Source organism: Pteropus medius, unplaced genomic scaffold (assembly GCF_902729225.1).
Source record: "Pteropus medius unplaced genomic scaffold, Ma_sr-lr_union100, whole genome shotgun sequence".
In the NCBI taxonomy this organism is placed as follows: domain Eukaryota; kingdom Metazoa; phylum Chordata; class Mammalia; order Chiroptera; family Pteropodidae; genus Pteropus; species Pteropus medius.
Window position 1 is genome coordinate 6,424,045 of NW_024352785.1, and position 16,194 is coordinate 6,440,238.

Sequence of the window (16,194 nt, forward strand, 5' to 3'; positions counted from 1 at the left end):
ATCCATAGTTTCACAGGTCAGCAATTTGAGCTGGCACAGCGGAATGGGTCTTCATGTCTCATTCATGTGTCTGTGATCAGCTGTTAGGTCAGTTGGGGATTGGCTACTCTTGGAAGGGGCAGTGGATCAGCTAAGATGGCTTGTTCCTGTGCCACGTTGTTCCCCATTTTCCAACTAGGTAACAGGCTTATTCACATAGCAGTTACAGGATCCCAAGAGAACAAGAGAGGACAAGGACCAATGTTTAAACATTTTTCAAATCTCCATTGGTATAACATTGATATTGTCTTATAATCCAAATCAAGTCACATGGGCAAACCTAGAATTTGAGTGCAGAGGGAATGATGCAGGATGTGGATATAGGGAGTTTTGAGTAAATTGGGCACAATTAATTACTCTAACAATCTACCACAAGTTCCAAAGCAATAATTCATTATTTAAAAATATATATAGGAAATCGGATGTATGAATTTTATCCAACATAAAACCATTAAAATTCAAAAAGAAGTAATTATTTTCTCCCAAAATGAATTCTTTTACTTAGCATCTCTATTTTTATAACACCAGTCCTAAATCTCTAAAACCTTAGCTTGGTAAGTGAAACATATCTTTCAAATATAATGTCTAGGCTGTCTAATCCAAACTTTTTCCTTTCTTTTTAATATTTTTTAATTAAATGTATTTGGGTGTTATTGGTTAATAAAAATGTATAGGTTTCAAGTGTACAATTCAATAATATGTCATATGTATATTACATTGTGTGTTCACCACCCAAAGTCAAATCTCCTTCCATCACCATATATTTGACCTCCTTTACCCTTATCTACTTCCCTCTCTCTCTTTACCTCTGGTAATTGGTACAGCCACTATCCAAACCTTTTTCTCAAACTAGGCAAGTTAACTGATGGCTCTCTCTTATACTGTTCTTATCTCTGCCTGGCTCATGACACTTCCTTATCTAAAAGATCCTCTCTTTGACTCTATTACTTGAATCATTTAATGTAACTTATTATTTAAGTTTCCAGCTCAACTACTACTTAAAGATGACAATAATTTATCTCTCATTAATATAAAAAATAGTTAGAGACCAAACATTTATCTGAACTCCCATAGTGTGCCATGAACTTTGATGAGACTAGATACACATATAATATTCCATTCGTATTGTTCCTTATCTATTTCTGGAGAATGTGTCTTCCAGATGAGATAGTAAAATTTATTGTGTAAAAGTCATTTTTTTTGGACTTCCTTGTTTCTTCCATAAAATTCAGTATGGCAAAATAGACTTAGTACTTAACATATACATATATTTTACTGATTTTGGTGAAAGCTCTTACATAATTTCTTGCTTTATATACTTGTAGTATCTTAGTATTAAGTAAGGGAATTCAAACTAAATTAAGTAATATTTCAAAGTCACCAGCTAGATATTTTATTATTTATATCCATATATCATATATTTTATTGTTTAATAATTCAAATGCCTCTATCACAACTAAGTTTTATATAAACAGGTCTAGAGTAACTTGTATCTTTTAATCCATCTAATACAAATTAAACGTATTTCTTATAATAAATATGTACTATGCCTAAACTAATAAAACTGCTGCTTTTAGAAATTTCTAATTTAGATTTTCTCTGAGAGAAACTTGCCTTCCCCACACATTTACTATTTAAAATGAATGAAAGCATCCTTTAAAAATTCCTCGCTAAGCAATGAAAACTAATCAGCACATCTAGTGGTTATGCTTTTGCTTATTCTTTTATTCTCAGTGCTGACTGCTTAAGTAATAAGGTCTTTACTTGGATCTAGCGTCTAAAAAATATTTACTATGCCTGATTAACTGACTTATGAATTTCAAATGTAATTATCTATAGATATTTATTAAAATTTTGAAGAAAGAAGATAACCTTATACCGAATGATTAGCCCTGAAAACAGGTATATAAATAGAATTCTAATTACAGATATGACAAATTTGAGTTGGCTTATTTACTTACAGTATAATCCATTTGAGAATTGAAGTGGCATATAAAAATAGATACAAAACCAGAGAATAATATAGATAATTGAGAGCATCATAGAAACAGAAAGAAGAAGGAGGAGGAAGAGGAAGAGCAGGAGGAGCGGGCGGGGGAGGAGGAGAAGGAGAATGGAACTGGGTGAAGTGAATGCATAAATTTTTCAATTTCTATTAGAAACTGGCTAAAAATTTGACTCTCATTTTTTAAGCTCTAGCAAAGCACGTATACAAAATCAGTAATAAGGTTCAGAGAGTACATGAAACTGAGGAGGATTTGTTCCTAATTCCTAATAAAGGCAACACTAGGTGATATAGTGGTCATGACTGCAATCGATACAATAATTGTCTTTCTCTTTTTCTTTCTGTGCACCTCAATCTAAAACCAAGGACAATGCCAAACCAGTTGCATAAAAGAACATCCATGGAATCCGAAACAATATAGTTCAAGAAGGCAACTCTCTGATTATCTTTTTCCATGAAAAAAATATTAGGAATCTAGAGAAAAGAATGGACTGAATGTTTTTAGATTGTCCTCCATAGTCCCAATCAGACTTAAGTTTAAAAAGCAGAGTTTAAAGTTTTGTTTTCTACTAAGAATCTAGAGCAGCAGTCCCCGACCTTTTTGGCACCAGGGGCCGGTGCTCCTATGAGAATCTAATGCCTGGTGATCTGAGGTGGAGCTGAGGCAGTGATGGGGAGCAGCTGCAAGTACAGATGAAGCTTTGCTCACTTTGTTTGCCTTCTGCTGCGCAGCCCATTTCCTAAAAGGCCACTTACTGGTACTGGTCCATGGCTGGGGGGTTGGAGACCCCTGGTCTAGAGATAGATCCTTTGTGTTGTCAATAATGACCCACACATATGCTTTGACAATCAATAAGGCAGAATGTATTCATCATTTGCTCTTCTTTTTTTAACATTAATTCACATCCCAAAATTATTAATGAAAAACAGGACATTAAGATTGTTAGGATAATTGTATCTGTGAAAGCTAGAAAGAACGAGGAAATTTGGTGACAGGAAGAAAAGGTGTATTTTAGGATAATAAACAAATTACCCTGGCTCAAAATAAGATATAGAGAAGAAAAAACTGTTTGGTGGAGTTTTGAAATATAAGATGCCATATGGAAAATGCATCACCAGAAAATCACATTTGTATTTTATGAAAAAACGATAGCTAATTTCATAATGATTTTCTTTTAATGTGAGGAAATATATATGTATATAGTCATTCAAATAGAGCTAGAACAAGAACTTGTTTTTTTAACTTTAAAGAAAAAATTTTAGTATTAGCGAGTCCAGATTTGCAATTTATATTGTCTAATGCTGAAAAGAAAAACATAAATATAAATAAGAAAACTAAATAATTTATTATCCAAACGGAAACTCTTTTGAGAGTGAATTAATTCACTACTAATGAGGAAACTGAAAAATTAGACACAGACCCAGGCTAACCTTTGCAAATTGGAATGCATGGTCAGCATACTTATAACTGCTTCTCAAAGGCACAAGCCCAAAACAGAACAATTACTCTTCCCAAAAATCAACTCCTCTCTTCAAGCTGTTTAATCAGAAGACTGCCCACCTTCTTATCCATAACTAAAAATAGGTCAGCATTAAATTTTAAAAATCGTGTTCTCAACTGTGAGTCAGTGATACTCGCTGAATGTGGACATTCCTTTCTCCTTAGAATGGACTAACGCTTCCTGGTGATAGAAGTACAAATTTATTGCCCGGTGTTTTGTCTTACCTGAGCTATATTTACTGCATTATGGATCCGACTGTCTTTCTCATGATCCTTTGTTTTCCGTAATGTTTGCCATATAAGGTTTCCCAGTCCATCTTGTTCCTCATCGCCCCGAAGTTCCCATGACATTTTCACCAGGTTATACACTAAGCCATAGTATCCAATCCATATCACTTGATCACCTGTTTTAAAAGAAATATTCTTTGAGAAAATATCTTTTTATTTGTCCTACTACCATATGGTTTTGTGAAAAAGAAGAAACTTGATTTTACTAATATTTTAAAGTCTGCAATTCTGAATTTTGAATTATTTTTTACCCGTCACTGCTTTTACTCCTTTAATTTTAAAAGATCACAGATTATTTTAAAATTTTTAACCATATGAAAAGATGAACTACACTTAACTATTATTATACCTCATAATTTAAAAGTTAAACAGGTGAACTTTAAATTATGTACTAAAAACAAATCTTTGGAATTCAAGTAAAGAGGAGTTTGTTCAAGGCAATATTGAAGACTTAGACTACCATGGTGGATTTTTATAATAAATCAGGGAAACAGGAGAAAAATCACTGGCTGTTATAAAAATGGAATAGCTCTATGAAACATAGCATTTGACCAAGAATAAATCTTTGAAAGTAATGTGAGAAACATACAAAATTTTCCAATGTAATTATAGGCTGGATTTTTTTTTCTTTTTAAATAATATAGACATAAATCAATTGAAATAGGAGAAAGGGAGTAAAGAATCCAGAAGAGAGAAAAAGTAGTCCATGATACTTCTAAAACTTATATACCAATTAGCAATTTATATAAATTATCCAGTTCCACTTTTAAAATATTCAGTTCCCTCACAGAAAAGAGGAAGAAGTTTCTCTTTATTCTTTATCTTAATTATTTCTTACCTAGACGGTATATTGCTATGCAGTACTATTCAGAAAAAGAGAATTCTAATTTAGGTATTGAGGGGATAAATAAATTTGGAGAATGAAATGATACAGCTCTCAAAGGGGATATGAACTTTAAGTTAGCCAAAGAGCAACATGAGAGTACTGAGTGTGTGTGAAGCAGGTAAGAGAACAAGAGGAAGAGAAGGTTCAGAAAGGGAAATGGAACAATTTACATTCCCACCAGCAGTGTAAGAGGGTTCCTTTTCCTCCACAATCTCTCCAACACTTGTTATTACTTGTCTGTTGATAATAGCCATTCTTACTGGTGTAAGATAGTATCTCATGTGGTTTTGATTTGCATCCACTATGGAAAACAGTATGGAAGTTCCTCAAAAAATTAAGAATAGAGTTACCATATAATCCAACAACCCCTCTACTAGGTATCTATCCCCCAAATTTGGAAACATCTATAAAGATATATGCACCCTGATGTTCATTACAGCATTAATCATGGTGGCCAAGACATGGAAACAACCAAAATGCCCTTTGATAGATCATTGGATAAAGATGTGATACATATATACAATGGAATAGTACTCAGCCATAAGAGAAGATGAAATACTGCCATTTATGATAACATGAATAGGTCTCGAGATTATCATGCTAAGCAAAATAAGTCAGACAAAAAAAGTAGAGAATGGTATGATTTCATTCATATGTGGGATATAAAACTGAAAGCAACAAACAAACAAGACAAACAAACAAAAAACTCATAGACACAGACAACAGTTTAGTGGTTACAGAGGGAAAAGAGGGGGTATAGATAAGGGTAAAGGGGGTCAAATATATGGTGATAGAAGGAGATTTGACTTTGGGTATTGAACAGAATGCAATATACAGATGTATTATCGAATTGTACACTTGAAACCTATGCAATTTTATTAACCAATGTCACCCTAAAAAATTTAAAAAAGATAAACAAGGGGAAATGAAAAAGTTTTAAAGCCAAATAAATTCTGTATTGTACTTCACCCCAAATCCTGGTGATAACCCATGTGACATTGGAACTCATCAATGTCCTTCAAGAATAAAGATATAAGCGCAATTTGAAAAGTCACAATCCTTAACTTTTCCTAATTAAATCTAGATTTTTATAATCCAGGCTAATAATAATAACCACTATTGTTATAACTAGAATACTTGGGAGTACCTACTATGTTCCCTTGTTCTAGTCCTCATTATAATCCTGCTATGTAGACTATATTAGACTAGAAGGTAGAAAGAGGAAGTAGAGGAGAAAGCATGTACACATTTTAGAAATGGGAGGAGGAAGACATAGGTCCAGCTTCCAAACTTGGGACAACTTCCTCTCATTCGATTGTTGATACTTTAAAAGAGAAAGTATAAACTGCAATTCTGAGGCTACAGTTAAGCAGCCAAGTCTTTTGAAAATAGAATTTTTTTCATAAAACCTTACTAGTTAAAACTGGTGTACTGCAATATTTATAAATATATATAGGGAGTGATGTCAGCAAGAAAGTGGAATAGGAAGTCCTCCATCTTCATCCCATTACAGAAACACAAGTTGGCAGCCACCCACGAACAAAAGTGCCTTTTGGAGAAGCTTGGGATCCAGATAGAAGGTTGGGAAATCCTAGTGGAACCCAAGACTGAGGAGGGCCAATTTGATAAGGCAGGTCCATACACAGATGTCAGGCCTGTAGCTAGTCATGCCTCAGCTGTGGACCTGGAAGCACCACTATACACCTGCAAACTCCAGCCCTGCTTATCCCCAGTCCTGCCACCAGCCCCATCTGCCACAGGACCTGGGAGAACCCCATGCCTATTGGTGCCCTTAGTAACAAGCCCACTGACTGTGGACCTGAAACAGGATTCTAGTTTCATTCTACCATGGTCCAGAGGCAGTTCTGTCCACCCAGAAACCCACCCATGGACCTGGCAGAAGTATGCTCAGGGACCTGGTAGAAGCCAAATCCATTTGTACCCCTGGTAACAGGCTGGAGATCTGTAGACCCAGAAGCGGTCCATGTCCAGGCCATAGTCCTGCTCAACCATGGTCCTGGAGGTGGTCCCATCTGCTCAGGGACCTGGCAAGAACCATGCCCACTTAGGCCTCCAGTTACAGGCCCACTGAAACCCAACAGAGAGGTAGCTATAAGAAGAGAGAAGATAGAGGATGATAATGAGCATCTCAAATTGAGCTGAGTTGGAGAGTTCATATTAGAAATGGATAATGTTCTTAACCTATTTGTGGAGAAAATTGTTATGAGTTCCAAAATTTTGAACCCATTTTTACCTGTCTAACGGTGACCAGCCAAGTGAATTTGAAATGTGAAAGAACAGAACAGAGTAAAATATCTTCCGAGACACTTTCACATGCATTCATAAAGGGCGTCCTGTGGCTATGGTTCGGCCAGTGTTTTAACTCCTGACAAGTATTCATAGGAATTAGGACAAAGGCTCAAGTGGCTCTTCTCTGAGTGGGAAAATGGGACTCTAAAGGCTTATTGTTCCAAAAGAATTGTAAACAAGCAAACAAACAAAACAAAACAAAACTCTATAGCATTAAATGGGAAACATGCTATTTGCTACATTTAGATAAATATGAATACGAATCTCTCATCTAGCCATAATTTCATGTGATACTGCTAATTTATCAAGGCAATGGGTCAGGAGAGAAATGATACCAAAAGTACTCCAAGTATCAGTCTAACAAAGAATGTAATATTAGCATATTTTGTAAGAAATTCTTTCTAAATCCTTTGGCTTCCTGGGAATTTTTGGTTTCTAGAGTTAATAGTAAAATTTACTTTTTGGACTTCAATAAATTGTTAAATGTCTTCAAAAGTTTAACAAATTTATGCATCTTTTTAGAAAAAAAGAAATGAATAAGGTAAAATAACAAGAAAAATGGGGTCAGATTAAATAGTAGATGTCTGAACAAAAGAATAATTATATCTGTTCAATGAAACGTTGTGTCTATTCAAGCAATAAGCTGGGAAACTAATATGGGAGTTTTATGAGATAATCTAGGTCTTTACTGTGATGAACAGCAGGAGATTAGAGAGTAAAGGACAAACCTAAGACACTGTGGAGAAGATCTAATAAGACTTCTTAGCTACAGAGTAGGAGGAAGGAATGAAGTGGAAAGGAAAAATACGTTTTTTAAGCTCAGGAAACTGAAACAATAATGAAATCACTTGCAGAGATGTGATTATGAAGAAGAGCCTCTTTGGGGAGAAAGGAGAAAAATATTATTTGGAAAGTGTAGCATGGTAGGGCATGAGAGGAATCTAATTTCAGTATCCTGTAGCTTGTAAAAATATAGCTAAAATTCAAGTAAAATATCAGAAGTGAAATTATGGATTTGTGAGTGCAGCAAAAAATAAGGCTTGAACTCAGTATAAATAAAGAAACACAAGTTTTTAAAGTAATAACTGAGGAATTGTGAACCTCATAAATAAAAAAAAGCAATATAAATAAAACATACTGTGGATTTTAACAAATTTATAAATTTATTTATAAACTCCCAAATTCTTTACATTAAAAATAATGATTGACAAAAGTATAGCCAAACAATTTTCTTTCATGTATTTTAAACCATAGTTTGTTGAGGAACAATATTTCATAAACCTACAATAGTTGAATCATTGAACTAATATAGTTTGTTTTTAGACTCCACAAGGCCAGTTATGAACTCATAAAATATGTTCTGAGAACTGTTTGCAAAATTCAAAAACTTTTAAAAATGTCATTGATTTTAAAAGTAAGCTGTTCACCTGTTGATTTAAACTACAGTGAACTATTGCTTGTGAATAATATTTGTAGGAAGAATACATTGCATTCAATTGACTGATAGTTAATGAAGAAAAAAAATCCCTATAAAGACAGATGGATTGTGTTACAACTGTCATAAAAGGTAGAATGCATTCTAGTATGCACATCTCGACATTTGCTGAGAAGCATGCCTGCTATCAAACTATTCATCCAGGGACCAAGCTGTAGCATCAGGCACTCTTCTGTTCTGCTTTGAGTGACCCTGTGGCAGCTATCAAAGATGTCACTTTAAATATACTGAGAGAAAATGTGCCTCTTTGCAGCTAAGCAAGCAGTATACTAAAGGCATAAAAAGCTGAACGAAAATGAAATTCTTAATAAATCTTGAAAATTTATTAAGCAATTGTGGCTTTTGAAAACCAATATTATGATCCTTTTTTCATAGTTTTATTTTAGTGTTTGAACTCCTTGGAAGCCTTTAATTGCCAGTCTAGATATTTAGATTTTACATATTCAGTATGAATATTTTTACTTATATGAATGAATATAAATGAGTACAGCCTTTACAATTTTGACAAGTCTATTTTAACATCACAGAATCAAACGTATCACTGAAAGGTAACTTGAATATCAGATGTAGATTAAAACATTATCTTTATGAAATGCTATGTATAGTGAATGGAACTAGATCACTGCCAAGAAACCAGCAGACGAGAACCAGTTGGCAAGCCAGGCATTTAACAAATATTTACTGCGTCAATGCTATGTGTCAACCACTGTTCTATGTACCAAAGAGAAAGACAATGTAACTGATCTCAGGACACTTAATGCTAGTGGAGAAAGACGGATAACTGAAAAAGTAAACAGAACAATGTCGGTTCATAATGAGTGTTACAAAAATAATACAAGATCTTAATGTGACTAGCAATGACTAGAAGAAAATACTTCTGTGACTATAGATAGTTTGAGAGAAAGACCTCCATGAGGACATGATCTGATCAAGGAAAAAAGGTTAACCATCCAAGAAAATGAGGATAAGTGTTCCCAGCATAGAGGATGGGAAATGAAAAGTCTTTGGACCCAAAAGAATACCTTTTTTATTTTTAGCCTGGACCTAGAATATCTTGATAGTTTAGAGAAGCAGAAGAAATGACAGAATAGACTGAGTACCTGGGGGTTCGTAGGACGAGATGATATCAGTAGGCATGCTCTTTGCAGAGGCACATTGATATGGCCAAGACCATGGAAAAGAATTTAGATTTTATTCTTGGTGTAATGAAAACCTAACAGAGCATTAAAATAAGGATGGGATCTGCCCCACACTATGTTTTTAAAACTCTTTTGGGCTTCTTGATATAAAATGGATTCTAAGGAATATAAGGGAATCAGGGCGATTTTTAGCCTTTTGCAGACATCTAGAAGCAAAGTGGTGATTGCATGAGCTTGGGAGGTATGCAGTAATTTATGCAGAAATTACTTGATCATGTCAATAAGTACAGAACAGTATTTGACAAAAGTCAACACCTTTCTTGATAAAACACTCAGGAAACTAGTAATAGAGGGAAATTTCCTCAAATGGATAAAAGCCATCAGTGAAAAATCCACAACTATCCTCTTACTTAATGATGGAACAGTAAATATTCTCCTCTAAGATCAGGAAAAAGATAAGGATGTCTGCTTTCACCACTTCTATTCATCTTTGTACTAAAGGTTCTAGTAAAGACAATTATGAAAGAAATAAAAGGCATCCAAATTGGAAAGAAGTGCAACTATTTCTTTTTACAAATGACATGATTTTGCATATAGAAAACCTCAGTAAATCCACAAAAAAATCTATTAGAACTAATAAATAACTTCAGGAAGTTTGTATGATACAATATCAATATACAAAAAACCTATTTTATTGCTAGATACTAGCAATTAGAATGAACAATTAGAAAACAAAATTATGAAAGCAATTTCCCTTAAAATAGCATCAAAAAGGATAAATTACTTAGGTATAAATTTAATAAAAATACAGTGAAAATGGGATTTCTTTTGGGGGTGATGTGTTTAAAAATTAGTTAGTTGTAATGGTGGCATGACTGTGAATATACTAAAAAAAACACCAATTCTATATTTAAAATGATGAATTTATGGTATGTGAATTATATTATCGAAATAGCTGCTATTAAACACAAGAAGCATGAGTAAAATATTCCCCTTTTATCTTCTTTTGTGTACTATAACCATCTTGACACCATGAGAGAAATAGTGTAAGAACATCTATTCAGCTATTACCCAAAAAGGGTAGTGCAGAAAGATGGAAAGAACATGGATCCTCAATAGATGTTGAACCACCGAATTAATCAACCCTGAACCCTGTATCTCTTATGAGGAGGTCTGAGTTAAGAGGATGGTCCATGATCCATTCACTTCCTTCATTGGGAGGCACGCTTCGGAAAAGAAAAAAAGACATGCGACTCAGTTTAATCTCTTTGTCAATAAGATCTTCATGGAAATAGACTAACGATATTTACTGCAGGGGAAAGATTTTGTCTACAGAGTGCTCTTAGTAGGATAGCCCTGGCTAATGGATTACTATAAATAAACCTGAAATCTGCAGATTTGATGAGGGATGGCACCCAGGAGAAAATTATGTGACATTTAAAACTCTCCAGAAGAGTAAAATAGAGATATTTAATATCTTAAATGCTTACCCTGCTGTGTGAGGTAATAACCCACCCAATCTAACTTAAATTCTTCATCGATAATTCTGAACCGGAATGATCATGTCTAATGTGAAAACAAAGAACCTAAGGAGCTTTCTTTTTATGTCCATCATCATCTCTCAGTGCTTTGTCTGAGGTTCTTGGTTGCCATCATCATTAAAATTATTAGTAAATCTCAATATTAGGAAGGTATCCGATTTATGTGAGTTTGATTTTTTAATCCAATACCATTAGTTCACCTAGAATTCTTACATGAGATCATACATTTTTCTTAAGATAAAAGCTATTTTGATTTGGGTCTATTGAGACTTGCAGCCTAAAATATCCTAAATATAGAAATCTTTACCAAATGAATTGATATCAGAAGCTACACTTAATGGATATTCTCATTAATTTACATAACAACCTTTCTCAAATACCTGAACACCACTACATTTTAGAAAAATTTAATTACATTTGAAAGACTTGCAGAATTTCTGATAATTTTTACATGATAATGAAATTAATAAGTATGTTCATCACATAAAGACAATCAAAACTCCATTAAGGATCAAAGGAAAACACTGATTCCTGGGAATATACCTCTTCACTGAACAATTAGGCAAAGATGTTCCAAACAAAAGAACGAGATAAGTCTCCAGGAATAGGCCCTAATGAAATGGAATTGTATGATTTACCTGACAGAGAATTGAAAATAACCCTTAGAAAGATGTTTACCAAGGTCAGGAGAACTAAGGGCTTGAATAGATGTACAAATGGCCAACAGGTATATGAAGAAAAAAATGCTCAATGTTACAAATCATCAGAGAAATACACACCAAAACCACAATGAGATATTACCTTACCCCTGTCAGGATGGTCATTATCCATAAAAGAAAAAAAAAAGAAAAGCAAAAGAAAAGAGAAAAAAAAGTAAAAAAAAAAGAAAAGAAAAGAAAAGGCAACAGGTGCTGGCAAAGATGGGGAGAAACTGGTAAAAAAAAAAGAAAAGAAAAGAAAAGGCAACAGGTGCTGGCAAAGATGGGGAGAAACTGGAACCCTTATACATTGTTGGTAGGAATGTAAAATGGTGCAGCTGCTATATAAAACAGTTTGGAGATTCCACCAAAAGTTAGAAATATGATCCAGCAATCCCACTTCTGCCTATATATCCAAAAGAATTGAAATCCGGATCTTGAGGAGGTATTAATACTCCTATGTTCACATAACTAAGGTGTGGAAACAACCTAAATGTCCATCAAGAGATGAGTGGATAAAGGAAATGTGGTACATAACTAGAATGGAATACTATTCAGTCTTTAAAATGCAGAGAAATGTGTCATATGTGACAATATAGATGAATTTTGAGGACATATGCTAAACAAAATAGATCAGTCACAGAAAGACCAATATTGCATGCTCTTACTTATATGAGGTCTCTAAAATAGTCATATGCATAAAATCAAAGAGAGGAATTGTGGTTTTCAGGAGCTGAGAGAGAGGTGAATTAGGGAGTTACTAACCGATGAGCATAAAGTTTTAGTCAAGCAAGATGAATTAAGTTCTATAAATCTGTTGTACAACATTGTACCCATAATCAACGATAATATATTGTACACTTAAATTTTTAAGAGGGTAGATCTCATGTTAAATGCTCTTTCCATAATAAAATAAAGTAACTTTTAAAAAAAGAAAGACAGATACATTTGGTTAATTTCTTTATGCATACAGAGTATAATCAGTACTATACTTTAATTTTTTAATTAAATTTATTGAGGTGACTATACTTTTAGATTTGTCAACACACAGAATTATGAATTATGAGGATTGCCTGAATTCTTCCTCTAACATGTACATGAGTTTTTAAGAGTTAAATGTTTTCCATGTATAATAAATAAAATCTTATTACTGAATATTTTTTCTGAATAAACTTTATCAAGGTAAAAGGTGCACTGAAGATTTAATAGAGTACTATTAAAAGTTTTAATTGATTCTAAGTTTCTAATTAACTTTCTCTTACTTTTCAAAAAGCAGTTATTACTCTGTGCTAATGTTTTTTTTCTAAGTACAAATGAATAAAATGAAGCATTTAAAAGTTATTTTACAACTCTGCATATACTTCATTCACTACTATCCTTGTAGAACCAGTTTAAGAAAATTATTCTCAAAAATAGAATGAAAGAAGAATATCATATTGATTTTTCTATTCATACACAACGATAAATGGAAAAATACTTGGGTCACATGTGTCTTCACATCATAATATAACACTGAAATAAATCATTACAAAGTTAGCAATACTACAACCGTCCACCAAACTTAAAAAGTTAATTATAAACCATATTGAAAATGTTTTTCATATAGTAAAAAAGTTACCATAAGAACTTGGCAGTAAGCGAAGAGATGGGAGATGATGGCAGAGTGGAGAAGTGAAGAAAAAGAACCAATGCAATATCTTCAAATATGTAAAGGGCTTACATGTGGGAAATGGAAGACTTTTTTTTGATCACTTCCAAGAGGCAAAGCTTAAGTCAAAATTTGGGAGCAATGGAAAAAATAGATTTCATTTTAATATAAGGAAGAATCTTTCACAGTGTTCAAGGTACAATGGCCTATTTTAGGAGATAGGGAGTTCTGTATATCTGTGTTGACTTTTAAGCAAAATATTACTTAACTATTTGCAAATGGTCTGAAAGAGATTTATGCATTGGATGAAAACTACATGATCACCAAGATTTTTACTATTCTATATTTTTGCTTCTATCATTCATTATCTGTTGCTTGTAGGAGACATACTAAATTAGTGTCTGTTGGTTTCTCATAAAATATACCATTTCCAAGTTTTATTTTCACACCACAGATTCCAGATAATTGAGCTTATTAAAAATCCATCATTTTACCACTCTGAAAAACAAAGTAGGAACACAAAAGATGGCATTTAGAATATAGTACACAACATAAAGCTGTATTTCCCTCTTTGTAAAATTTTATGTAAATTATCCGATATGAATACTAACTTCGTGGATGAATAAGGGTCTGCAACATCCAGTAAGAGGAGTATTTTCCTCTATGATGGGGACAACATTTTACCATCTTGTTTAACAGCTAAATTCATAGGCTAGGTTCTCTCAAACTATAGTGTCAGAAGTGGTTTAACAATACAGATTCATAGACTCCACTTTTAGGATTTTTTTCCAAAGTACTAGAACAAAGCCCAGGAATTTACATTGGAAATAAGGACCCCACATTATACAAAGTCTATGAAAATGCTTTTATAAACAGTACTGTAGGATAATGACTATGAGAGAATTCCTCGGTCATTTTTTTCACATTCTTCAACATGCCAATGGACAATTTTTTTTTTTTTATCTCATTCAATAGGTCAACTCACCTAGTTAGTTCAGCCTCGCGAGTTAGTTATTAGTATGGACTCCGAAGCCAGACTGCCTAGGTTAAATTGCAGATGTACCATTGACAAACTATATTGCCTTTGACAAAGAAAATCTTAGTGCTTCAGTATAATCATCTATAAAATGAGGATAATATAAATATCTACAGTGTAATGATTAATGAGTTAGGTGATGCAAATTAGTGCCTAGAATAATGCCTGACACAGTAAAAACTCAATAAATGTTAACTATTATTATCCTCTGTGACCCAAAGTCAGAATTTCAACAGGGAGCAGGTGAAAATTCTGTGTTTAAATAAATAAATTTTTATCACCTCCATATTTTTTCAGCTCAGTTGTCTTTTCTAAGGACAATGTCGCAAAATATTTGTTTCAAATAAGAATTTATTCAGGCACTTGAGCATATTCAACCTTCCTACGCTCAATACCACTTGTTAGTCTGCTTGGGCCACCATAACAAAATGGCATAGACTGGATGTCTTAAACAACAGAAATTTATCTATTTTTCTCAATGTTCTGGAGGCTAGGCTGTTCCAGATCAGCTGATTTTGTTTATGGGGAGAGCTGTCTTCTGAATTTTAGATGGCTGCCTTCTCCCACGGTGTAGAGAGTGAGCTCTCTGGTATCTTTTCTTATAAGGACACTGATTCTATCCTCTCAGGGCTCTACTGTCATCACTTCTTTACCTCCTTGTAGGCCCTATCTCTACATATAGTCATTTTGGGAGTTATGGTTTCAACATATGAAATTTAGGGGAAAACAATTCAGCATACAGTGGCAAGTGTGTAAGATGGTCCTCCATAGAGGGCATAATACAAGTCAGACACCTTGAGTTTCAACCAAATGTTAAATGCATAGTTGTATTTTTAAGCATATATAGAAATTTCTATTCAATCAAAAACACCAAACTCAGCATTTCAGTCATTGGCCACAGAACTCACTCCAAAATTAATAGACATTTGACTTTATAAAAATCTTGTCTGAAACAAAATCTCAGAATGAAAAAGTCACAGTCTAAGTAGCCATTAATTCCTCTAGATTCTTCAAGCTCTTCTCCCATATCGAATCAGATCACCAGGAAATTGTCTTCACAGAAGTCATTACCTTAGTTTCCTATAACACTGTCTTCACAAAATTATAATTTGAAGTGTTTCTTTATATTAAAGACTTTAGATAAAAATGGTCGATAAGAACACTGACTTGTTCATCAAAAGGCTATTGATACCATCTTTAAATGTTTTTCAGTGTCATATCTTTATATGTAAATAAAATAGGATCCACTGGATACAAATTCTTCCTCACTGATGTTTTCTCATTATACCAACATTACTACATTAATAACCATATTAATATCTATTAACGCTTATTGGACTTTTACTGTGTATAAAGTACTATGGCAAATGTTTATATGTTTCCATAGTTTTTTTCTCACAAAAAGTCCTGTGATATGAATAGCATTCTTATGATAATTTTCAGTTAAAGAAATCATATCAGCGAGATTAAATAATTTGACATAGGATTCCGAGATACAAGTGACTGAATTAAAATACAGAGCCATGTGATTCCAGAACTGGTTCTTTCACTCTCATGAAAAAAATCTACTTACTTAAAGGGTAAAATTTTGAGGAAAAAAAAAACATT

The 16,194-nt window shown here is 33.5% G+C and overlaps 1 protein-coding gene across 1 annotated transcript in view; it reads right to left on the minus strand.

The window, feature by feature from the left end:
• Positions 1-16,194, minus strand: part of TMEM232 (transmembrane protein 232) — a 156,725-nt gene that overhangs the window by 80,962 nt on the left and 59,569 nt on the right. Inside the window, exon 11 of the mRNA XM_039848420.1 lies at positions 3,771-3,949. Coding sequence (XP_039704354.1) covers positions 3,771-3,949 — 179 coding nt within the window. The remainder of the gene's footprint in view (positions 1-3,770; positions 3,950-16,194) is intronic.